This window comes from Acinonyx jubatus, chromosome D3, assembly GCF_027475565.1.
Source record: "Acinonyx jubatus isolate Ajub_Pintada_27869175 chromosome D3, VMU_Ajub_asm_v1.0, whole genome shotgun sequence".
NCBI classification, from domain to species: domain Eukaryota; kingdom Metazoa; phylum Chordata; class Mammalia; order Carnivora; family Felidae; genus Acinonyx; species Acinonyx jubatus.
In genome coordinates this window covers 91,572,393-91,597,467 of record NC_069392.1, presented here as the reverse complement: position 1 = coordinate 91,597,467, position 25,075 = coordinate 91,572,393, and the positions used below count along the sequence as shown (strand labels likewise).

Here is a 25,075-nt window from a genome sequence, read left to right as displayed (position 1 = left end):
AACCATAACGCTGTGGTGCTGCCATAAAGACAAACACGAAGACCAATGGAATACAATGAACCCTTGCACATACGGATAAATAATTCTTGGTGAGGGTACCAAAACCTTACACTGGGGAAAGAGTCTTCCAACAAATGATGCTGGGAAAACTGGATATCCACTTGCCAAACAGTAGAGCCACCCTTCCCTAATACCACATATAAAAATAACAACACGAATCAAAGACCTGAACGTAAGACTTACAACAACAAAAGTCTTAGAAGAAAACATAGGACAAAAGCATCCAACTCTCGATCGATGAGGACATGATGCTGAGTGAAATAAGCCCATCACGATAAGACAAATACTATGGGATTCTAGTTACACGAGGCATTTAGCCAAAACCATCTCAGAGACAGAAAAGAGAATGGTGGTCGCCAAGGGCTGCAGGGAGAGGGAACTGGGAGTTAGTGTTCAGTGGGGACAGACTTTCAGTTTTACGAGATGAAAACACACGGAGGTGGATGGTGGTGAAGGCTGCACGACACTATGAACCTACCTAACGTCACTGCATTGTACACTTAGAAACGCTTAAGATGGGGGGACGCCTGGGTGGCTCAGTCGGTTAAGCGTCCAACTCTTGATTCGGGTGCAGGTCGTGATCTCGTGGTTTGTGAGTTCGAGCCCCGCACCGGGCTCTGCGCTGACAGCGTGGAGCCTGCTTGGGATTCTCCCTCCCTCTGCCCCTCCCCCACTCGTGTGCTCTCTTGAGTGTGCGCTCTCTCTCTCAAAACAATTTTAAAAGTGCGTCAGATGGTAAACTTAATGTTATGTGTATCTTACCTTAAGATAATGAAAAAAAAATCACAAAAAGTAATGGAAATTTAAAAACGAAATTACAAGTGGAAAAAATTACTTTAATGAATTCATTTTTCAGATATTTAACTTCAATATAAAGTAATATAAAATTTTCACTAAACTACTATATGTTCTCATTTCTCCAGAGAGCAAACTAAAATTAATCTTATAATACGTAACTTAATAACACCACAGCACTCCTGGAAAAGTGTAAAATATTATCACAGATGTATTATAAATCAACGCATCGACATTTATTTAGTAGGTGTGGCCAAATAAACTCTCCTTGCCTGGCGCTAAGGACACGGGTTATGCTTTTCAAATGTATGTCTACTCAGGGGAGAAAAAGTGTATCTGTGGTTTATTTTATTTTTTTATTTCATTTTATTTTTTTTTTTTAATTTATATCTTTTTTTTTCAACGTTTATTTATTTTTGGGACAGAGAGAGACAGAGCATGAACGGGGGAGGGGCAGAGAGAGAGGGAGACACAGAATCGGAAGCAGGCTCCAGGCTCTGAGCCATCAGCCCAGAGCCTGACGCGGGGCTCGAACTCACGGACCGCGAGGTCGTAACCTGAGCTGAAGTCGGACGCTTAACCGACTGCGCCACCCAGGCGCCCCATCTGTGGTTTATTTTAAAACTAAAACATGTATGTGTCTCTCTGTAAAGGCAACAGTTGTATTTAATTTCTCGTTAATATTATTATCACACCAGAGACTTTCCATCGAACCAAATCTCAAGTTGAAGCTGCACGTTAGCAATGACCACGCGTGGCTGTCAAGCACAGCCACGCGCCACAGTCACGGCAGCAGTAATGCACGCTCCAGTGATCTTTATATTTTCGCGTTTATGTTCAAAACCTAAAATAACTGTCTAAAATCTGGGATCTTTTCCCCTTAATCTGAAGTCCCTGTCTATAAAGTATTCTTGTAGCTTTGGCTATGGAACATTCCAGAATAGGGAGTTACAGAAGTCCACAGCCCTGCACCCAGAAGTTACACAGGGAAGATGTCCAGTGTGGTGGCCAACTGCCTGTATGTCTCCAAGAAGTGACAGGTCCTCCGCCATCCTGAGCGCTGTCTGTCTCCCTTACATAATGCCACTCTCTGTAGAAGTGCTTTCTATTAAAAATTGATAATCTGCTGTAGGGATATACCTTAAGATCACAAAGAAATCAAAATTATTTGGGAAGGAGGAAAGAAATTGAAATCTTCAAAGGGGCGCCTGAGTGGCTCAGTCGGTTAAGCATCCGACTTCGACTCAGGTCATGATCTCGTGGTCTGTGAGTTCGAGCCCCGTGTCAGGCTCTGTGCTGACCACTCAGAGCCTGGAGCCTGTTTCGGATTCTGTGTCTCCCTCTCTCTCTGACCCTCCCCCGTTCATGCTCTGTCTCTCTCTGTCTCAAAAATAAATAAATGTTAAAAAAAATCAAAATTATTTGGGAAGGAGGAAAGAAATTAAAATTTTCAAAGGGGCGCCTGGGTGGCTCAGTCGGTTAAGTGTCCGACTTCGACTCAGGTCATGATCTCGCAGTTGGTGAGTTCGAGCCTCAGGTCGGTCTCTGTGCTAACAGCTCAGAGCCTGGAGCCTTTTTCGGATTCCTAGTGTCCCTCTCTCTCTGCCCCTCCCCCACTCACACTCCGTCCGTGTCTCTCTCTCTCTCTCTCTCTCAAAAAATAAACAAACAAACAAAATGAATGTAAGAAACAGAGGTTTATGCTAGTGGTGTTTTCCTTCTATTCACTGATCAAACCATTTTGAAGTGATATAAATTCTGGCCATTTTGCTAATTACACGGAATATACTTCCTAGATATTTGGTTCTCTAATATAACCGATTCTATGATTTATTCGTGAGGCACAAAATCTAAACCAACCTAACAGTTTCCAGAATATGTCCCCTAGTACTGCAAATATTTGTCAGGTGACATGCCGGGACTTAAGTTTAGTCCAGGGACGGGGCTCCACCCACAGGTGCCTCGCAGGCACGCGACAGCAACACGTGTCAGCAGCCGGTCGGCCTCCTCGATCCGAGCACTATGTTCCGTGTCTCCCCTCACTGCTTTACGTCACCGTAAGAAGAAAGCTACCCCCGGACACAGAAGTTTTCTCAGCCTCCAGACCCGGGTGCCGTGCAGGGTTCAGAACACAGGTGGCTGCCGTTTCCTAACAACCCACTCGTTTCAAGAGCCAAGGTGGGTGGGCATTTACTGCTGCCTCAGTTACACCCCGTGTGAAGAGGAGAGTTCATTCGATTCGACTCGTTCAAACACGTGGGGTGTCTAAGCAGAGCCCACGCTCGGGTGAGACACCGCAGCCTGGGGTTCTTACGACCCATAAGCATATTCCAGCCCTGTGCCTCGGGTACCCCAATGCCACTGCTTGTTTCTTCCACAGGAAAATGCCAGGCTGCCACGTGGGCCCGTTTTTATAAGCAGAGTAGCCGTTCAAAGTAGAGATGACAATTGCCTGAGAAATGAACAGCCCAAGAAAACGGAGTTTTCCCTTTGACCTTCATGATTTTACGGAAAGAGCATCAACTTTCAAGAGAAGTAGGTGGCGTCTATGCATCAACTGTTTCGTACTTGAACTTGTAACTGAACTGGAAGGACTGACTTCCGACTCATTCAGAGATGGTCTCAGAATCCGACTCTGACAGGCACCGTCAGACAGAAAACTGTTAGTCTCATTCCTGCTTCCCAAATATGGTCCACGTAGCACATCCTTTAATGATCTGTTCATCTAGGCATTTCAGCCACAACCGAGCAAACTGAGCATATAACCTGGATAAATCCTGCCAAGTGCCGCCTCACACACTTATCATTTAAGGTGTGAAACGAACACTTTTTAATATGAACTCTGACTCATTTCCACTGCCTCGTGGCAACTGCTATGCTTATCTAGGCAACCACGGTGGTGACCCTGACCTTCCGAGCACGGAGCAGGCGTCCCCATGGGTCCAGTAAGTGAGTAAGTCAGACAGCAAAGGAACGCGGAGCCCCTCCCCAGGCGCGCCCGTGAGGACCCTCGGCCGTCCGGCCTCTGCTGCGCGGCTCCGCTCCTCCTCCTCCAGGCCGCCCGCCTGCAGCTGCCAGTCCGCCCGCGACCGCGCAAGGACCACAGTGTGACCGCAGCGGTCTGCCACCCTTCCGGCTCCCTGACGACGACGGAGGTAGGTTTAAACACGCGTGCCGCTGCCGGTCGCCTGGTACGGTGTCCCCCGCTGCGTCAGACCCGAGAGGAGTAAGGGCATTGAAAACTCCGCACGAACCACAGGCCATCTACCTAAACTGCAGAGAAAGGTTCTGCGTCATTCCGTTTCAGAAGTTTAAGCCGGCTCTCCCTCCACGTTTCCACGACTATCTAATCATGTGAACGCACCAGTCTCTTTCTCTCACAATTGTGCGTGAACAGCACGGTATCTATGCAGTTTCAATTCTGGATAACGATGAAGGACTTTAAACTTTTTCTAGTATCAAGAGAACTACTGTAAGACATAGCTCTTTACCAATCTCACACAAGACAGAATAAACATTGGGACGATGGGAAAGAAACGATCTCCGAGGAACTTTCTCCCCGGGTTTCCGCCTCCTTAAGGTTACAGTTTGCCAAGATGAAATTTGCTTTGGGGAGGGAGAAACCAAAAGGATACCATTTGAGGCTGTTTTTTCCGCATTTAGCAAACAATAGAAATTTGCTTTTTAGAAGGGGAGTATTTTGACTGGAAGAGACCTGAACAAGGACGTGTGCTCTGGTTCTAAGAAATTACAGCAGAAAACGTATTTATAAAGAAGCTTGAATGGTGTTAATGGCCCACAAACATTGCTACTATTTCAAAACTGGCTACTTTTAAACTCTTAAACTTCAGAGAGAATTGCTTGGTCCTGAACAATAAGCAAATCAGTTGTGCCACTAATAATGACACGAATCATTTCTGTAACTCAGAATGTCACACAGTGAGCAGCTGAGGCCATCCTGACATTACTCACAATGCGACGACCAGACTCCGCGTAGGCAGCAAAGCACGTAATACACGCACTGCCACAGGGCACGTGAATTAATTTGCCCTGATTCTTATTTAGTTACTTAGGCTGATACAAAGCGTGTATTTTTTCCTCTGTGTATCACGCTCTGAAAAAGGAATCTAAGCAGGTATCACTTCTTCAAATGTTGACTTTATACTTCAGTAATTAAACTGATGAATTCCATTTTCTGGTGGCGAAACCAGTTACTCAACACGGTTTCTTTCTTTCCTCCTTTTGGAAAGACGCACACAAGAATGACAATTTTTCTCCTTAAACAACCCAGAACGTGACGACGTATCTGAACGGCGTGAAACAAAATCTTGTTGGAAACACCCAAAGGAGACAGCGGAAGGCGGGTGGTTGAACCATGCGTATCAAGAACGTGCCAGAATTCACACGAAGTACACGTAACTTGGGTGAACCGTGGCCTTGATGAAGTCAAAAGCCCGAGACCAACCCCCCGTGTGGCGCCCTGGCTCTGGGGCAGACCCTGCCATTCTGGACACCTCTCCTTACAGAAAAGTGCAGTTTGCAGTCTTTTCCTTCTCCCAAGCATGCGGCCTGTTCGGTCCGGGGAGGCCGGGGGGACATAAATGCACGTGACTGCCTGGGATCTTTTACAAACACCAATGTCATCCTCTCTAAGCTGGAAATCCTGAAACGGCCTCTTCCTTCTTTCGACCAGACCTTTGGGATGGAACCTGGCTGCCCTTCCCCATCCTTCTTTCCCCCACCCCGCACGCTCACTCGCGCGCACACACACGCTCAGTCCCACACTCCGCCACGCACCGTGTGAACTGCGCTTTGCAGCCTGGTTGTGTTCGGCCACACTCTCGCACACTCGCACGGAACTCGGTGTGATTCCTTAGCAAGCGGTAAGCAAGACCAAGCTGGGAACCAGGAAAGAAGACAGCAGATCATTTTCCAAAATATTAACAGTGGCTAAGCTAATAACTCTTAATTTATTGTGCTAATGAAGCCCTTTCATCAGGCTTTCTCTCACATGTGCCAACTCGTCTGTAACTAGAAGTGCTTTTTTCCATAAATATTTTTGCAAAAACACAGAAAGATCTTGGTTTTCTCCAGATCTCATTATACACTTCCTCATGTGTCTCCACCAACATTTCGAACATGCTTTTCTCACTGAAGCACATGTAATAACAAAGTTACAGAACAATGACCATCTTCCCCACAGGCACGCCTGTTTGCATTCCCATAATTTGCCCATCATCTGACACGTAGTAAGTGCTTTCTCAACAAGGACACCTGCTCACCTGGTGTGTGACCAAGAATGAAACGACGCTGACTGCACCAACAGAAATCTTTGTACAACAACTGCACCAATTAAAAGTAAACTCCAGTCATGTACTAAAACCCCTTAATTTTTATAAGGCATTTATAGTATCAGTGTAAGCTGCTAAATCCAAAGTTACTGAGTCGTCCAAATCCTATCAAATAGGGGATAGGACTCTCTGGGGAGAAGGGACTTCAAGATAGAGTAAAACACCTCAATACTGAAAAGGGAGTTCAATGAAACGCACGCGTCTACGTGAGCAAATGCACACGCACACGCCCATCCACGCACCCACTTACTAAAATCAGGCGACGATGTGGCTATTCTAGTGTATTAACTATAACACAGAGTCAAAGCTGAAATAACAATTTCAGACTTCATCTTACTGACTCCTAGTATTTTCAGGGTGAAGACCTCTTCCAGAGTAAATATGCTAAACAGAAACACGGTCGTGAGCGCATCCCACACGGAGACTGGATACATGGAGATTTGAGAACTGGAAACATTCTCTAGGCTTTCCCGCTTCAGTTCAAAACTTCTGTGTTAATTCTCTAAGTACTCTTTCAAATGTAAGGTTTGCTATTTTTAACTTGTATGCACGATGGATATATTTGTATTTAACAAAAGACTTAACTTACCCTGGTAAAGGTGCCTTCAAAACTGTGAATATCCAGTTGTGGCTTCTGAGCATAAACATAAGCACTGATTGAAAAAAGGTCCTGAAATACAGAATATCCGAATTAATTACACTATAATTAAGTAAAGTTACATGGAAAATTTTCAATCACCAACTAACGTTTGTCATGTATTGTTATCAAAAGCGGTGGCCGATTTCCTGCATTTCGTGCGCCAACTCTACGGGTCAGGATGGAAGGGCAACTAAGAGAAATCATTCATGAGCTCAACAGAGGTGTGGCCATTTCTCTTGATTCTAACACACCGCTGGCTGCTTAATGACAGGTGTGTGTCAAAAGCACGTGGGCGATACTTACACGACACCTTACCGCCTGCGGCTGCCCCACGGGCCCAAGTTTAAAGGCGAAGGTATACTTCCCATCTGTATGCTTTGAAGTTTTGTCAGACCGTGTGTGAGTATTTAGGAGTTAGCGGGTACCAAAGAATTTAGTGAGATTTAAGTAAAGCTCACAACTCCGCAGAAGTTTTAGAACACAACCTAGCAAATCCTAGATTTGTTTACATGCTTTTCTTTAGCAGCTACTGCATTTGCTGTACACAACTGCTTTCCTTACAGCCACGAGCGTGTTGCATTTCTCCCATGGGCCTGAACCACATCCCCATGATCTGTATTTGTAAGACTGTACGGGAAGGCTTCAGCTATCCACACATCATAGCGACTTTCCCAGAACTGGGGTTGAAGTAGGAAAGAAATGGTTTAGGATATTCCATTCACTGGCAGCACGGAAATTTAAATAGCTAAGTCTCCAGAGACAACATCTTAAGCACCTCATTTTAAGACAATTATAAAGGTATGTCTGCTGACTTAGAAAGTTTAGTTTTTAAAACTCTCTCTCTATATAATTTTATTAATGTTATAATAAGTGAAATGTGTTGAAAACAAATTTCAAGTTTTTAATGGTGCATGACAGTTTTTACTGGGAGATCACAGAGAGTTTACAACACTGGAAAGTTCCTCGTCTGTTTGGACTTTGGCAAAACCAAAACCCACACGGGACTCTGACTGCACTGGGCACTAGACGGCCCAGGGGAGAGGGACCTCGTTTTTGTTCTGTGTGGTGACTCCACACGCCCTAAAGTGCCCACATATAACCGACACATAAGACAAAACCCCAAAGCACACATCTTAAGTTTGTTACCATCTAAATGTGCTAGTCTATTTTTCACACCGAATCACATGAACACAAATAATATTGTACGTGGGTGAGTTATACCCACAAATGTAGATTATGTACAGCCGAGTTCTTCAGAGTAAACCAATAAAGGTCTTTTAGTTCTTGATATTTCACTTGTGTTTAAAAATATAATCTTAATTGGCTATCAAAAAGCTGGACAAGTACAACACTACACAGAAACTTAAGAAATCTGTCCTTACGACGGGCCTGAAATGTCAAGGACACAGCAACGAGGAGGCCCAGAACCCCAGCCCGCTGTGCCCCACACTCCTCGGCAGTGCCCTCACCTCTGCGTCCCCCCAGACCTAGTCTCCCTGCCGCCCTCTGAAGGCAGGCTGGCTTCCCTTTCGGTTCCGTGAGCGATCTCCTCAGCAGCAGCGGACGGCACAGGCGCCTGAGGGTAACTGAAAACCCTCAACCACAGTCGAACGCACTTCTGAGTTTAAGGTGAATTCTGCAGTGGAAACGCGCGTTTGATACAACAACCCAGTGAATACGGAAACAATTCGTGGAAAAAGAGAAAACTAGCCACTCACACAGGAACACGTCAGGCTCAAGCTCACTGCACAGGAAGGTAAAAGCTGTGGACGGTGGACCTTTGACCAGGGTGGGCTTCCCGATGGGACCCCACGGAGGGAGGCCGGAGGGACCCCTGCTGCGCACCTCCACCTTGCCCTCAAACTGTCCTCGGAGCAGGGCCGATGCCGGGTCTGCAGCACAGCTCTCACGGCCCGGCCGGGAAGTCGCATCATTAGAAGCCTGGATTCACAGACCCCACGTGCCTGCACCGGACTCCGAGCTGGATGTGACGCTGTCCGCCAGGGCTGTTCCGACCATGGCACGAGCAGTGCCTCGCCGAATGCAGGCAGAGGCTCGCAAACACAGCCTGGAGCTGCAGCCGGTGCAAGAATTCAGACCCTTGGGAGGGATGTTAGCCACAGAAACCACCTGGGCGTGGGCTGGGCCGGGGTCGCCTGAGCTGCCCACGATCAAGGGCCGGTGCTCTGATGGGCCACGTGAAATCAAGATGCTTCTGGTACCAACATGTGACCCCTGCCCAAAGCTCCAAGAGGACGGCCCACCCCTCCTGGTGACCCCTCCACGGCCCCATCTGTCTCGGGAACATCTCACCGCTGCTGACTTGTGGTTGGCGTTCCAGATCAGCCATGGTCTGCAACAGAGGACCATGAGCCTGACCCCACTTCCCTCACCCCCCTGCATGTGTACATTAGAGTAAGGCGGTCTGATTACTAAGTGTCACTGTCCCAGAAAGGGAATGGTCTCTTCTGGGCCACTCCCCAGTAAAAGATGGGGACAGAAGGGGGAGCGGGGGGCATGTAAAGGCACTGTGAAAAGGTTTGAAGATTCAGATTTCCTCTTGACCAATTCCTAAACACAACGTGTCTTCAGGATTAAGCTATATGAAAATATTTTCCTGGGGCGCCTGGGTGGTTCAGTCGGTTAAGCGTCCGACTTCGGCTCAGGTCATGACCTCGCGGTTCGTGGGTTGGAGCCCCGCGTCGGGCTCTGTGCTGACGGCTTAGGAGTCTGGAGCCTGCTTCTGATTCTGTGTCTCCCTCTCTCTCTGCCCCTCCCCTGCGCACACTCTGTCTCTCAAATATAAATAAATGTAAAAAAAAAAATTTTTCCTGTAAAAAATGCTTTGTGCCTCCTGCATAAAACCCTTCCGGCTCAAAGTCTGGGCAGGCGACATGAGGCCTGCAGGTGGCCCAGCAGAGGCCCTGACACCGGGCAGGAGCACGGGGGAGGGTAAGGTCACGGCTGCCGCTCACAGCTGTTGGCAGGCCCTCCCCTCCCGCTGCCAGAGACTGGCATTTGAGATTCAAAGGGGCGGCGGGACCTAGCGCAGCGGCTGCTGGGGTCTCCCACTCAGACGCTGTGCGAACGGTGGACCGCGTGGCTCTAGAGGCCGCGGCCAGGCCTCTCGAGGGAGCCGGCTGCTCTCCCCCCGCTGCGTGAGGTCCAAGGGCGATATGGCTGGCGCTCCTCCCGGAAGGACACCATGGCCGAGGGGGTGGGCTGAGCCGAGACAGGAACACAGCCGACTTGGGAAAGGCCTGCTCACACGCAAGGCTGGGTGGGGTCTCGAAACGTGCCTTTCAGGCGGGTCCCCACTACTCCCAGATGAGAACCTCCCGAGTTCAGGAAACCCGGTTCATGCCGAACACCTGCTTCCCTCCGGGAGTCTGGCATCTGGGCACATGCCTCCGTGAGTCCCCACTGTGCTCGCCTGATAGGGCCGTTTCACACGTGTTCTCCCAACGTGCTGCTGGGGTGTGCAGCCCACCCCGCGTGAGGCCACTGGGAGGGGCTCTGGAACCCGCATGGTGCTTCCTCCAGATTCGCCCCACGAGTCCTTCAGCTGGCTGTCTGCGCCCATGTCCTTTCACTGGAATAAATCGTGGTCATGAGGAGGACTGTGTGCTGAGTCCTGGGGGTCCTCCTAGGGAATCATTACAACTGGGGGTGGTCTTCCCATGTTTACAGCAGCACCATTGACAATAGCCAAAGTGTGGAAAGAGCCCAAATGTCCACCGATGGATGAATGGATACATACATATACACACATATACGGTGGAGTATTACTCGGCAATCAAAAAGAATGAAATCTTGCCATTTGCAACTACGTGGATGGAACTGGAGGGTATTATGCTAAGTGAAATTAGAGAAAGACAAAAATCACAGGACTTCGCTCATATAAGGACTTTAAGGGACAAAACAGATGAACATAAGGGAAGGGAAACAAAAATAATATAAAAACAGGGAGGGGAACAAAACAGAAGAGACTCATAAATATGGAGAACAAACTGAGGGTTACGGGAGGGGTTGGGGGAGGGGGGATGGGCTAAGTGGGGGAAGGGCATTAAGGAATCTACTCCTGAAATCACTGTTGCACTATATGCTAACTAATGTGGATACACATTTTAAAAAATGAAAAATAAAATTAAAAGTGAAAAAAAAATACCATAAAAAAACCCAACAACTGGGGGTGGTCTTGAGGCACCTGGGTGGCTCAGTCGGTTAAGCATCCGACTCTTGATTTCAGCTCAGGTCATAATCTCACAGTTCGTGAGGGCGGGCCCCATGCTGGGCTCCGTGCTGACAGCGGGAGCCTGTGTGGTGTTCTCTCTCTCCCTCCCCTGCTACCCTTTCACCACTCGTGTTCACTCACTCTCAAAATAAATAAATAACCATAAGAAAATTGGGGGTGGTCTTGAAGGTCCCCCAACACAGAGAGTTTACCATTGTTTGAGTTCTGGTATTCATCTTTTGTTACCTGTTTTATTTTGGGTTTGTCTCAGAACCAATGTTTTAGCGTGGCTGCCATATCTAGACAGAAAAACGCAGACTAGCCAAAAGAGACAGAGGTCAAAGACTGGGGCAACCACAGCAGCTGAAGAGTGATGGTGAAGACAGGGACCTGAGACAGGAGAGTGCCTCAGAGGGGCCCTAACTTCTGGCATCGTCTCATCCTGACCCCACACAACCCACGCTCGGGGTGGGTTTCCAGCAGCCCCCAATTTCAGGAAAGATAGAGTTCAGAGTCCGACTTCAACCAAGTTAACTACCACTTAAAACAAAACCAAACACAAAACACAGCACTCTTCAGAAGGACATAAGTCCATCCAGAATCTCTACAACCTGTCATTAGAAATGCTGAAAAAAGAATCCAAATTTCTAGACCTATGAAGACACAAGAACACAAGGTCTGGGGGCGCCTGGGTGGCTCAGTCGGTTGAGCGTCCGAATTCGGCTCAGGTCATGTTCTCGCAGTGTGTGAGTTCGAGACCCGCGTCGGGCCCTGTGCTGACAGCTCCGAGCCTGGAGCCTGCTTCAGATTCTGTGTCTCCCTCTCTCTCTGCCCCTTCTCTGCTCATGCTCTGTCTCTCTCTGTCTCAAAAATAAATAAAAACATTAAAAAAAAAAAAAAAAAAAGAACACAAGGTCTGTATTCAGCAAAGAATTCAATCAACAGACTAATTCTGGGGCACCTGGGTGGCTCAGTCAGTTAAGCATCCAACTCTTGACTTCAGCTCAGGTCACAATCTCACAGTTCGTGAGAAGCACGGAGCATGCTTGGGATTCTCTTTCCCTCTCTCTCTGCCCCTCCCCCACTAGCACCCTCTCTCTCTCTCAAAATAAATAAGTAAACTTAAAAAAAAAAAAAAAAGGATTAATTCTGAGATGACCAGATCAGAATTAAGAGATGAGAATTTCAAAGCAATTATAACATCTCAAAGACTTATAGAAAAATATTCTCCTAAAGAATAATCAATGTGAAACCAAAGCACACACACAAAAATTACACTTAAGGAAAAAGAACCAAATGGAAATTCTAGAATTAAAAAAATATGACACCTGAAATAAGTTTATTAGATGGGCTTAGCAGATTGGGGATGACAGAATAGAATCAGTGAATTCAGGGAGAGATCAAGGGATAATGACTCCGAAGACACAAAGGAAAAAGATCTAGAAAAGAATATGGTCACAGCACCACTGGCAGAATATCAAGAGGTCTAACATGCTTATGCTTATGCTTATGCCTGGGATCCTGGGACGAGTGGAGAAAGAACGAAGGAAACCTATGAAGAAGTAATGACTAAAAACATGCTAAATATGTTAACAGCCCAGACAGATTAAAGAAGCCGAGAAAAACCCTACACAGATTTAAAAACAAAACAAAACAAAAAAACAATAACAACAACACTAACAACAACATCAAAAAGCAAAGACACACTGCCAAAAAAACAAAGAAAGGAAAGTCTCACAAATCCGTAGAGAAAAATGACATATTACACACAGGAACAACGATCAAAGTAACGCTGATTTCTCATTAGAAATAATGGAAGCAGGAGACAGTGGAACAAAATATTTAAAGTGCTACAAGGAAAAACACAGGTCAACCCAGAATTCCACATTCAGCAAAAATACCTTTTACCAAAACAGCCGAAATAAAGAGATTTTCAGATCAATGAAAATGAGACTTCACTATTAGCAGACATACACTACAAGAAATATTAACAGGGAACTGTTTAGGCGGCAGGGAAGTGTTATGCAGTAGAAACTCAGCCTTTTGGAAGGAACGGTGAAGAACAGAAATGATAAACAGCAAAAGGAAAACAAAAATGCTGTTTTTCCACTTATTTCTTTAAAATACAAGTGAAACACTGGAACAGCTTACATGCAGATATAATGCATATAAAAAGTATATGAATGCATATGAACGTAGATGCGTGCAGAAAAGGCACAATACACTTTCAGAAGAAAGGACAGGGTGAGTTGTCACGCTTTATGTCAGGTGACACAATTTTACCTTTTTACAAGACACTTTTAGTTACGTGTGTATTGCAATCTCCAGCGAGTAGGAAAAGAGAAAGAGCTGAATGAAAATCCAATAGATAAAATAAAACAACTCTAAATACATTCACCTAAACTAAAACTGAGACACGGCTGCCCGGCCCATGAGGGAGGGTCAGGAAAGGAGAGGGAGGGGGGACTGCCGGCCAAGGTCTCCGAAGAGCAGTGGTGGCCAAAGTGGGGAAGAATCATCCTTGCGCAGGAGAAGAAACAACTCTTGAACATCATGACCGATCAGAGGGAGGGGACATAAATACCAAGACGGGTAACACTGTTCATTTATTGGTGGAAAATAGAAGGAATTTCCATTTGATGTAAGGACAGACTGTCTGCAGACAGAGGCGGGCGGACGAGAAGCCGCGAGAGGGCGGCCCAGACTGAAAGCGCGGACGCGGACGAGGGCGGCAGGCGATGGCAGACAGTCACGAGGGCTATGGACTTGCTTTCCGGCCTGTGGCGATGGCCTCACAGGTGCAAGTGTGTGCAGTTTCACTATGTGCGATTTACTGCCTGCTGACTTGGCCTCAACGTCACAGAAAACACACACGCAAGATGACCGCAGGCAGCATGAGGACCAAGGTGGAAACGACAGTCACCGAGGGGTGTTTCTCATCTCTGGCCTTCGCGCTCAGAGACACAGAACAATTCACCTTCCAGTCCTGTCTGCCTGCTTCTACTTCAGCAGTCGTGTCATTCTAAGTGGTCTCACTTTCCACTTGGTCTTTTTTGGCAGCTTCTGTTCAGACTGTGGTATCCTCTCAGATTTCTTAAAATATATTAGAGATTCGTATTTACTCTCTTCTCTTCCCGGAAGACCTAGTTAAGCTAGGCTTGTCAGCTCTCCTCTTCCAGTAGGAGCCCCAACTGGCGGGCTTAAAGAAAATATTCTTGGGGCATCTAGGTGGCTCAGTCAGTTAAGCGTCTGACTTCAGCTCAGGTCACGATCTCACAGTTGGTGTGTTTGTGCCCCGCGTCGGGCTCTGTGCTGATGGCTCAGAGCCTGGAGCCTGCTTCGGAGTCTCCCTCTCTCTCTATCCCTCCCCGACTAGTGCTCTGTCTCTCTGTCTCTCAAAAATAAACAAATGTAAAAAAAGAAAAGAAAAGAAAAGAAAAATATTCTTTAGCAAAAAACAAGCAACAGTCTAAAATGTTATGGCTTCTTTCATTTCTAGAAAACATATTATTTTGCTGCTTACATTTATCTCCTACTTTAATTTTAATCCAGGTGAGTGGAGAGCACACAAATCTTCAAGCAGCCTAGAGTTACGTGAACAACAAGTGTGAAAGAACTGATTCTAATACAAGTGGTAACCATAACAACTCCAGAGGGAGCATCCTGTTCTAAGGGCAGCAAAATCCTCCGAGAGAGCCAACTGTGAAGTGTCGGTGCACACGGCCCAGTAGGAAGTACGACGGCAAATCAGAGAAACTCACCAGAAAACGGAAGGAAGAGACGGTGTGGCGGAGACTCCTGTTAAAGACAGGACTTTCAGGCTTTCGCTGGGCACATGGCTCCACTGAAGACCCTCCCTCCCTCACCCCTCTTTCCAGCTCTCACCACGTGGGGCGGAGCACGAGGAGCAGGGGTGTGTGTGTGCCGTAAGGCCCACGGGCCCTCTCCCCGCCCCTGCCCTCCCGTCCTGCTGGCGAGGCTGGAGGGGAGCAGTCACGTGGGACACAGGTGACGGTCACATGTCAATGGCGACAGAGCTGCCCTCTCAGCCTCGGACCACCCACCACTGGGCTGGTGAGTGAGGGGGAAAAACCTCTCTCTTCTAATTTGTGTCGTATCAGTTCGGGAAGCAGAAACCACTCTAGATCTCAGGGGCAGAAAGGGATTTGCTTGCTAGATGGAATGAGACACTTCCAAACTCACCCGGAGGGATGAGACTCATGACTGAACCTCCCAAAATGACTCTGAGAATGTTACCAAAACGGTCCTCCGCGGAAAATACCTTTGCAACTGCAGAGTTCAAGGGACACCCCGGAGCCGGACCCCAGGGTGAGGGGGACACCACAGCTGCCACTTCTGCCTGTGACACCGAGGGCGGCCCCTGCCGGTGCAGAACTGCCAACGGGGCAGAAGGAGACCCCTTCCTCTCCTGCCCTGTAACTTCTTCTGAGAGTCTGCCGAACCTGGGAAAGCTCACTCACATACCTTCATCAGGGCCTGGAAAACACGCACCCATGAATTTTCACATTTCTCGAGAACAGAGATGCTCCGCTGGATCAAGGGTGAGCACAGCAGCTCACCACAGCGGGTCGGCTACTGCAGCTCAGAGTATGTGTTAACTAATAGAAAGTTATTTTCAAGTTAATTAAGTCAAGCTGGTTTGCGCAAGAAAAAAACGCATCGTGTCACAATTGTAGACTTAGGGAGATACGACAAGAATGCCTAGGCAAGCAGCCAAGCGGCTCCTGGGAGAAGGCGCCTCTGGGAATCCTTCATCATTTCAGCATTACGCTGTGGAAATATTTTTCAAAACATGAAGCTCGCGTACAACAGACTACCTTCTGATACATGGAGATCGAGAGCAACCCCAGCAACAATCCTCACTTCTACGTGCACATGAACATTCAGAGGAATGCCTTTCATCTAGTATATTAGACATCAAATGACTGAATAATGGCACAATAATGAGAATGTCATTCGAAGCTTTTCACGATAATTTAAAAATCATTCTGAAGTTTTCAATAATGTAGGAAAGCCTCTGCTATTAGGTCAAGGGCAACATTTGTTCGCATTACTTAAAGGTCATTAAAATACATCCTTAATCATAACATGTGGTTCATTACAAATAAAATTGCCTTTCGTTCAATAAAACTAATTAAATGTAAATGGTGTTGTTTACTGCTACATAGATCTTTTGGAATAAATCAGCAAGTCATGATTTATTGTGACCTCGTTGTTGTTAATAAATCCGCCTGATCGCAAAAGCCAGAAACATGTTTCCCGAATGTGTATGGGCGCCTGAAGCACGCCTTCTAGACGCCTGTGCGGCCGCGAGAAGAGACCCTGCCTATGCAGGGTCGGCAGCACGGCCAGGGCGAAACGGCCTGTTCAAACCGTAATTGTCTGATCACATCGGGTGACCAGGGGATACGACAGAACCGGACAGGTTATTCTTGGCGGTGTCCTCAGGTCTGCAAGAAAAGCTCTAAGGTTTGCAGGGTCACCTCTTCTTAGTGTCAGGATGCTCAACTGACGGTGTCACAAACCGTGATGACATCGCAAACCCCAAATCCATCACGTGAGACACAGAAAAGTCAAAGTGAGTGGCAGTCAGGGGAAGTGTATTAATGGGGAAGCTATTAATGGAAAAACCAAATCGTCTTGCCTGAATCCATAATGAAACTAGAGCTTTTTCCCTACGAGAAAAAAATCTATACAAATATGCCAAATTATATGAAGCTACAAATTTAAACTGATTAATATACCAGAAATTCAGTTAAGCTTTCCTTTTTTCTAGGATATACTGCTTTTTGGTTTTACGGTCATAACAGAACTTCAAATGCTTTCATTTTACTACACCGTTACTTTACTTAAATGCTTAATCGCACTCTCTATCAAAGTGCATCAACCATAAAATTTTAAAATTAGCATTATCTGAACCGCATGCTACAACTCTGTAACTGCCCTTGAAATGTATACACGTGGGTCACTGATAAAAATGAGGAGCACATCCTTGTGATCTTGAGCGTAACAAAATGTCACCTCCTGTGGATCACGGCACACGGGACAGGCAAAGGTACAGATGAGGACACAATAGGATTTTAACTCCTCTCCCGACACACGACTTACACACAGAACTGCCAACGGCGCAGAAGGAGAGCCCCTCCTCACCTGCCCGGCAAATTCTCGTGAGAGTCTGTTGAACCTGGGGAAGCTCACTTTCCCGAGTGCACGCGTGCACCCGTGTGCCCTTTAACCGCATACACGCCCGTGCCATCGCCCCATCACACCCTCTGCAGGGCTGGCGATTCCACCCCTGGCCTCCGTCACGGCTCACCCGCTTTCCTAGAATTCTGCGTTAACACCAGTACCCCAGGTACCCTCGTTTGTTTGCCTTACGTTTGGCTTTGCTTTCGGGAACGTTCTGTCTAATACAGGTTTTAACTTCACACTTTTCTTTCTACCTCTCTTAGCAAAATTAAGGCCGCTACAAATGAGTATTTAGCGCAGGCGTTCCCAACCGTCCACGCGGGTGACTCGAGAATTCTTGCGAAGGAGACTCAGCGGGCAAGACTCGGGGTGGGGCCCCCACGTGGGCCAGGCAGCAAACAGAAATCCCTCCCGGTCGGTTGGCGTTCGCGATCTGCTTCTCCCCCGCTTAACCCTGGAGAGTTTACGGAGGACGCGGGCTACAAAACAAGACAAACACCCGACAGAGAAATAGTGGCACCCGCCAAGCAATCGGCTCGAATCGTATCAGAAAGTCAACAAGCCACAAGCACATCTCGTGACAGAAACGAATCCACTTTAGCAAACAGTATGAGAAGCGTAAGCTAGATGTCCTAAGTAATAAGGTGACGGCCCAGCTGTCTTTTGCCACATTGAAGAAAAGCACAGCAAAGCAGACAGAACATGGGAGTCTGAGCGAGCCTGGGAAAAAGCTGAGAGAGGAGGAGACCGCAGGGCGAATTTCCAGGCCCCGGCCCAGCACGACCGGGCCTTTTCACAGCGCGTGACACCAAGCAACGCGTCTGACACTCCCTCTAACAACAATCCCGCAGCCACGCAGATTTCGGGATGGGATCCAACTCCCTTCTCTGTGAGGCTACGTGCAGGGAACGCCTGAAGAGGTATGACACCGCCAGTGCTAACGACAAGCATCGCTGCCCGCTCACAGGCACCGAGTCGGCAAGACAGCCTTCTGATCACAGCCGAGCCTCCACAAGCATAGAGGAAAACGTGTTTCCGTATTTACCATGGGAAGCTTAAAACGTTTACGTGGCAAAAGACACTGTAAAGCGAGAGCTCGAGAAGCAGACTGGAAGGCGACGTTGGCAACGACGCACCACCTGGCCAAGGTAGGGAGCGACGGGCGCGCTGCTATGCTGACGCGGGGATGGAAAGCTCGGAGACGGAGTGAGGGCAATTTTACGTGTCTGCAAAAATAGCGAGCTATTCAGTACATGGCACTGCTGCCGTTGGTCAACAAGTTGTTTCCTTAAGTCTGATTTCCCACTCACAGCTTGACTCAAAATAAATGCTAGAAGGATAGGAGATTTGATGTGTAAAGCGGGAATCGTTTTTAAACTGAAAATAGAATCATGGAGTAGAAACATTCAAAGCATAAAACCGAAGGCAGTAACCAATTTATTTTTTTTTTTCACGTTTATTCATTTTTGAGAGACAGAGAGAGACAGAGCGTGAGCAGGGGAGGGGCGGAGAGAAAGGGAGACACAGAATCAGAAGCAGCTCCAGGCTTCCGAGCCGTCAGCACAGAGCCCGACGCGGGGCTCAAACTCACGAACGGTGAGATCATGACCTGAGCCAAAGTCGGACGCTTAACCGACTGAACCATCAGGTGCCTCAGTAACCATTTTATTTTTAAAAACTGTTTTTATTGAAACATAACTAACATATAACATCGTCCAAAGTCAAGGTATACAACATGCCGACTGGACACATTCGCCGCTGCAATAAGACTGTCACTGTAACAAGAGTGATGACCACGGCCGTGTCACATGCGATAATCGGAATGGCAGCCGTGGCGGCCATGTCACGTGTAATAACGAGCACAACAGCCGTGTCACATGTGATAATGAGCACCGTGGCCACGTCACGTGTGATGATCAGCACCATGGCCATGTCACGATCAGCACCATGCCGGGTCACATGCGATAACGAGCACCGTGGCCATGTCACGTGTGATGACCAGCACCGCGGCTGTGTCACATGTGATGATCAGCACTGTGGCCGTGTCACGTGCGATAATCAGCATGGCGGCCATGTCACACATGATAACCAGCACCACAGCCATGTCACGATCAGCACCGCGGCCACGTCACGTGTGATAACGAGCACCGTGACCGTGTCACGTGTGGTGATCAGCACCAAAGCCCGCTGGATAAGTAGCCATTTTAAAAAAGAACCACTTTAAAAAAAAAAAAAGAAAGAAAAGAATCACTTTTGCATTACCAGCAGGCCACTCTACAGATACAGTAGACTTTCAAAGGGACAAAGGAAACCATAAATGAGAACCGTGGACGAGACTTAAGGAGAGTGGAACCTGATGCAAATGCTTCACAAGCTGCACACAAAGACCCCTAAAAACATACAACAGAAAAACAGGCGGACACCACAGCACACGCTTATAAAAGATAAACGTAAATTTGAACAAAATGCCATTTTCAGGCATCAGATGGGAGAAGACAGGTCAACCGACGGACTGATACACAGGAAATGCACACGCGGCTGCCGTCTTGGGGGACGTCTTGGCAAAAGAACCAAAACCCTTCAGATATGTCTGTCTTTTGATTTCTAACACTGTTTATAAAACGTCCACGTGTTAACTTTCGTATTCACCAATAAACACCAGGCTGGTCACTGAAGTTAGAATGTGTCAAGCACCACGCAGCCATGAGCACTTGCAGAGACACACGTTTTCTAACATAAAAAGGAGGCACAAAACATACCGTGGAATAAATATCCTAACAGAAGAAAGTATGTACAGAGCTATCCAACCACCCAAGCGCGTGGTGAGGAGAAGGGGCAGAAGGGGCGCTGTCGGGAGTTACCTTTTACCCAAATGTGAACGGCAGCCAACGTTAACGAGTGAAATTATGGTAGTTTTCCATCCTTTTTATGATTTATATATTATTTTCAACGGCATTACTGTCATAAGCAGCAAAAATTAATCTCCACTTGTTTTCCGCAACGGGTGCTAAGAGAAAGGGCTGGTTGGCCTGGAAGCCGTGAGGCAGGAGGGTGGCCCCATGCACGTGCGCTCCAGGGCCCGTCCTCCTAGCATGTCTGTCCCTACAACGAGGAAATCCACCAAAAACAAAGACCCATTAATTCGGTGTTTTAAAATTTTATGCTTGATGACCCATCTTCTAATTATAATCTGAATTCTTCTAAAAAAAATTTTTTTAGGTTCATTTATTTTTGAGAGAAAGACACAGCACAAGTGGGTTAGGGGCAGAGAGGGAGAGGGAGACACAGAATTCGAAGCAGGCTCCGGGCTCCGAGCTGTCAGCACAGAGCCCAACGTGGGGCTCAAACTCCCGAACCATGAGATCATGACCTGAGCTGAAGCTGGATGCTTAACCTACTGAGCCGCCCAGGGCCCCTCACTATAATCTGACGTCACATAGATCAGTTAGTCCACAAGGCATTTATATCTCTCATTAAAAATTAATCAAGGACTTCTATAAGCTATGTTGCTGTAACTGGTATGAGACTTGCCCTCCCACCAAAAACATTGGGGAAATGAACAAAATTGAGAAACAGCCGTTTTCAGACATGAGACGCAATGCTTCCAGAAGCACCCCTGGGTGGCCAGCTTCCTGCATAAGTGGATTTTTCCACCCCCACAAAGTAAAGGGGAAGCCAAGCCCACAAAGGTAGTCTTCTTAAATTTAGGGAGAGAGACCGGAGCTCAGGGGGGCAGGGCAGTTAGCATTTGCAAAACCCCGAGAAGGAGACCAGGTGGAAAGGACCAGAGGCCCCTGCGCTGAGCTCACGAGTGCACCGCTGGTGCCACTGCTCGCCTGGCTGGGAGGAGGGAGCTCTGGCCAGGCAGAGCGCACCCAGAGAACCCTAGCCAGAACCAGCCCCAGAGATGACACAGATTGGGGAAGAGACCAAGTCTGACCAGCCAGCCACTCAGAGGCATCTGTGAACAACCAAGAATTTTCATGGATATCCCAGAAAGACCAGGCCTTTGTAGTAGGATTACACCAACATCACAATAAAGGGGATTCGAGGCCCACCCCGGGAAAGCTTAACAAGCTTTGAAAAGATCAAGTTTATTCATAGGCTGCTAAACTAAGAAAATAAAATCAATGGTTTTGAAAAAAGAAAAAAATATGACATTTATTATATCCAGCATCCGTTACAAAATTATCAGACATGCAAAGAGGCAGGAAATTGTGACCTCTAACAAGGAGTAAAAATGAAAACTAGAAACATACCAGGAAACAACAGAGACAATGGATAAAGAATAAGTATTATAAACTGCTGAGTGATTTAAATGAAACTATAAACACATCGGGAGAGAGGGAAAAAAAGCTACTTAATAACAAAAAGAAGAGAACCACCTGGAACTTCCAGATATTAAAAATAGAATATGTGGAATAAATAGTTCGCTGGACAGCCTTAACAGAAGCCTCGGTACTGCAGAAGATAAGGTTAGTGAATCTGAAGACAGAGCAACAGAAACTATCAAAACCGAGCCACAGAAAAGAGCACGAGAGTGCCAGTGGACTGTGGGAATAACGAGCGGTCTCCCACACGGGTCGTTCAGGCCCCAGATAGAGGGGTTGGGCAGAAAGGCATGAAAAATAAAGAGTAAAAGTTTTTGAAATTGGGGGGGGGAAAAAACCGCAAACAACAAACCCAAAGCAAGACCAATCAGACGCATCATTCACGAATTCCTGAAAGAGCGCCCTGAGGAAGAAAAGACAAAGAGGAGACAGAAGGGTTGCAGAGTGTTTCAGAACGACGTATGCCATGAGGCAGAGCAGAGACAGCTCCGAGATGACAGCAGAGGTCAGAAAAACTGTCAAACAAAAACGTGAAAAACGTCTCCCAAAAATGAAGGTAAAATAAAAACATTTTTCAAGCAAAAATTCTCACAGTTAACCAAGCAGACTTCTCATGACGTACTGAAAAGTTTTTTGAGTTGCAGGAAAATGACACTGAACGGTTAAGTTGGACCCACACACAGGAAAGAGGGCTGTGGAACTGGTGAATGTGCAGGAAAGTGGAAAAGATGGGTTTTATTTTTTAACACCTTCTTAACATGCTTGACTACTTTAAGCAGAAATATATCCATTTTATTGTGTGGTTTGCAACACGCAGAAGTAAAACACATGACATGGTAACACAAAAGACAAGAGGAAGGAAGTGGAAGTCTACTGTGCAAGTTTCTTAAATTACAGATGAACTGGTATAACACCAGTGGAGAGAGACGCTGGTGGGTGAGGAACATGCTGGAAACCACAGAACAACCACTACAAATAGAACCAACTGTTACAGCTGATAAGTCAATAATAGTAAGTAAACAAAAATCTAAAATAATACCTAAAGATGCAAAAAAGGAACATAGAGATGAGATAAGTAGAAAATAAACAGCAAGATAATTGCCTTTACCTCAACCATTATTATGAGGGTAAATGTACGCATTAAGAATGCAACAACTGTCAGTAAGTAAAAAAGCAATATCTACTTCTATTATGTTAATAAGAAACCCACTCCATATATAAAGAAATAGACACTATAAACATAAAAGCATGGAAAAAGATATGCCATGCAAACACCAATCAAAAGAACACTAGAATCACCATATTAACATCAGACAGAGCAGATGTCACAACACAGCATCCTATCACACATAATGAAAAAAGGTCAATTCACCAACAAGATGAAATAATTCTGAGTGTGTACCTAACAGCGATGCTCCAGAGTACATCAGACAACTGATGGAATTCAAAGGAGAAAGAGTGTATCTTAAAATTCTTGTTTCATTAATTAAGAGAACAAATGGCAGAAAATAAGTAAAAATATACAACCTTTAAACAACAGTTTCCATCAACTTGACCCAATGAGCACTTACAGGATATCCACAGAGCAGCAGAACACAGTCTGTACCCGGAGAGAGCACGTGCCAGGTCATGGCACGAGTCCCAACTTGTACCAAAGGACTGAGATAAAACATAACGCGTTTGACGAACATAACATGGTTAAATAACACCTAAATTACAAAGGACATCAGGAAAATCCCCGACTACAAGGTAAGTAAACAATGTTTCCAAGTAAACAAAGGATGAGAAGAAATCCCAAAGGACCTAGAAAACATTTAACAAAAACATAATAAAAATATAGTATGTAAAATTTGTGTGATACAGGTTAAGTAACACTTAGGTGTGTTACAGCTAAAGGCTTATAACAGAAAACAGCAACGTAAAAATCAAGTTTACTTCCACTTTAAGAAGGTAACAAAGAATAAAAAACTGAACACAAACTAAGTGAGAATGAAGGGAATAAATATCAGAAAGAAATAAGTAATACAGAAAATAAACCAACAATAAAGATGATCAAAGACACCAAAAGCAAGTTCTTTGAAATACGACTAAAATCGATGAGCCTCTGATGAGACCGGACTGACTAGGAAGAAAAGATATAAATTACCAATACTGACGATGCAAGGGGGGATCCTACAACCACTAAAAAATAGTGTAACAGAAGGGAAAAATGGGTGATGGGCATTGAGGAGGACACTTGTTGGGATGAGCACTGAGTGTTGTATGTAAGCCAACTTGACAATAAATTGTATTTTTAAAAATAAAAATTTTAAAAATAAAAAATAGTAACAGATTATGAATTTTATACCATTAAATTTGGCCACTTATATGGAACAGATAATTCTTCGACAAACATAAATTTCCAATGAATAATAAATCTGATTAACTCTACTATCTACTTTAGAAATTCAATTCATAATTACCTCCCCACCAAGTAAACTTGTAGCTCAGATAGTTTCAAGGCTGAATATGTCCAATAGTAAAAACGAATGACACCAATCTTACACCAACTACTTCAACAAATACAGGAGGCAAAAAGACTTCCCAACTCAACTTATGAGGCCAGCTCACCCCTAGGTAACAAACCAAAGGCATTACAACAAAAGCAAAACAAAATACAATGTTTCCAGTCCACGTCTATCATCGTGTTAACAGATAACAAAGAAAAGCCATATGATCATGTCAACAGACAGAAAAGCTTCTGAAAAATCCAATACCCATTCATAATAAAACGTCTCAGGACGTTCTAGGAATAGAAAGAATTTCCACAGCCCGATAAGGGGAATCTTAAAAAAGCCTACAACTACCATCACAAATGATGTGAAGAAGCTACGTGTTCCCCAAGAACGGAAAGAAGAACGGTTTCATCACTTCCGTTCAACAATGCAATTAGCGACCGCAGCCAGTGTGATACTGCGAATAAAAGAAAAAGAAGGCCGTACACGCACACTTGCATAAAAGAGCTATAGTGTCTTCTTTGCACATGGCGTGATCAGGTAGAAAGAACATTCTAGGGGATGACACAAAAGTCACTAAAAAGGCACGCACAGACATTTCACCAAAGACGATACAGAGATGGAAAACGAGCACATGAAACAATGTTCCGGGTTACTAGCCGTTACGGAAATGCAAACTACAATGAGGTGTCACTACACGCTTACGGAAATGACTAAAGTAAAAAAATAAGAAAAATAAATCACCCCACCAAATATGAGCAAGGCTGTGGAGAAACCGCAGCAATCATGCACGGCCGGTGGGGGTGTTTGATGGCACAGCCACTGAAAAGCAGGCTGGCGGGTTCTACATGCACACTTTCCCACACATCCCTGACTTGTGACTTAATGACTTCCTAGCTTCCCATTTGTGCCTGCCCCCTGTGGAGTGGGCCCCTGTGGAGTGGGCAAAGCTCACTCCA

The 25,075-nt window shown here is 46.1% G+C and overlaps 1 protein-coding gene across 13 annotated transcripts in view; it reads right to left on the bottom strand.

Moving 5' to 3' along the window:
• Positions 1-25,075, bottom strand: part of ATP9B (ATPase phospholipid transporting 9B (putative)) — a 249,096-nt gene that overhangs the window by 129,951 nt on the left and 94,070 nt on the right. For 11 of the 13 annotated variants that reach the window (XM_053206081.1, XM_053206082.1, XM_053206080.1 and 8 more), the window contains one exon: positions 6,796-6,876. The exons of the other annotated variants lie outside the window; for them this stretch is intronic. In XM_053206081.1, coding sequence (XP_053062056.1) covers positions 6,796-6,876 — 81 coding nt within the window. The remainder of the gene's footprint in view (positions 1-6,795; positions 6,877-25,075) is intronic. 13 annotated transcript variants of the gene reach the window in all.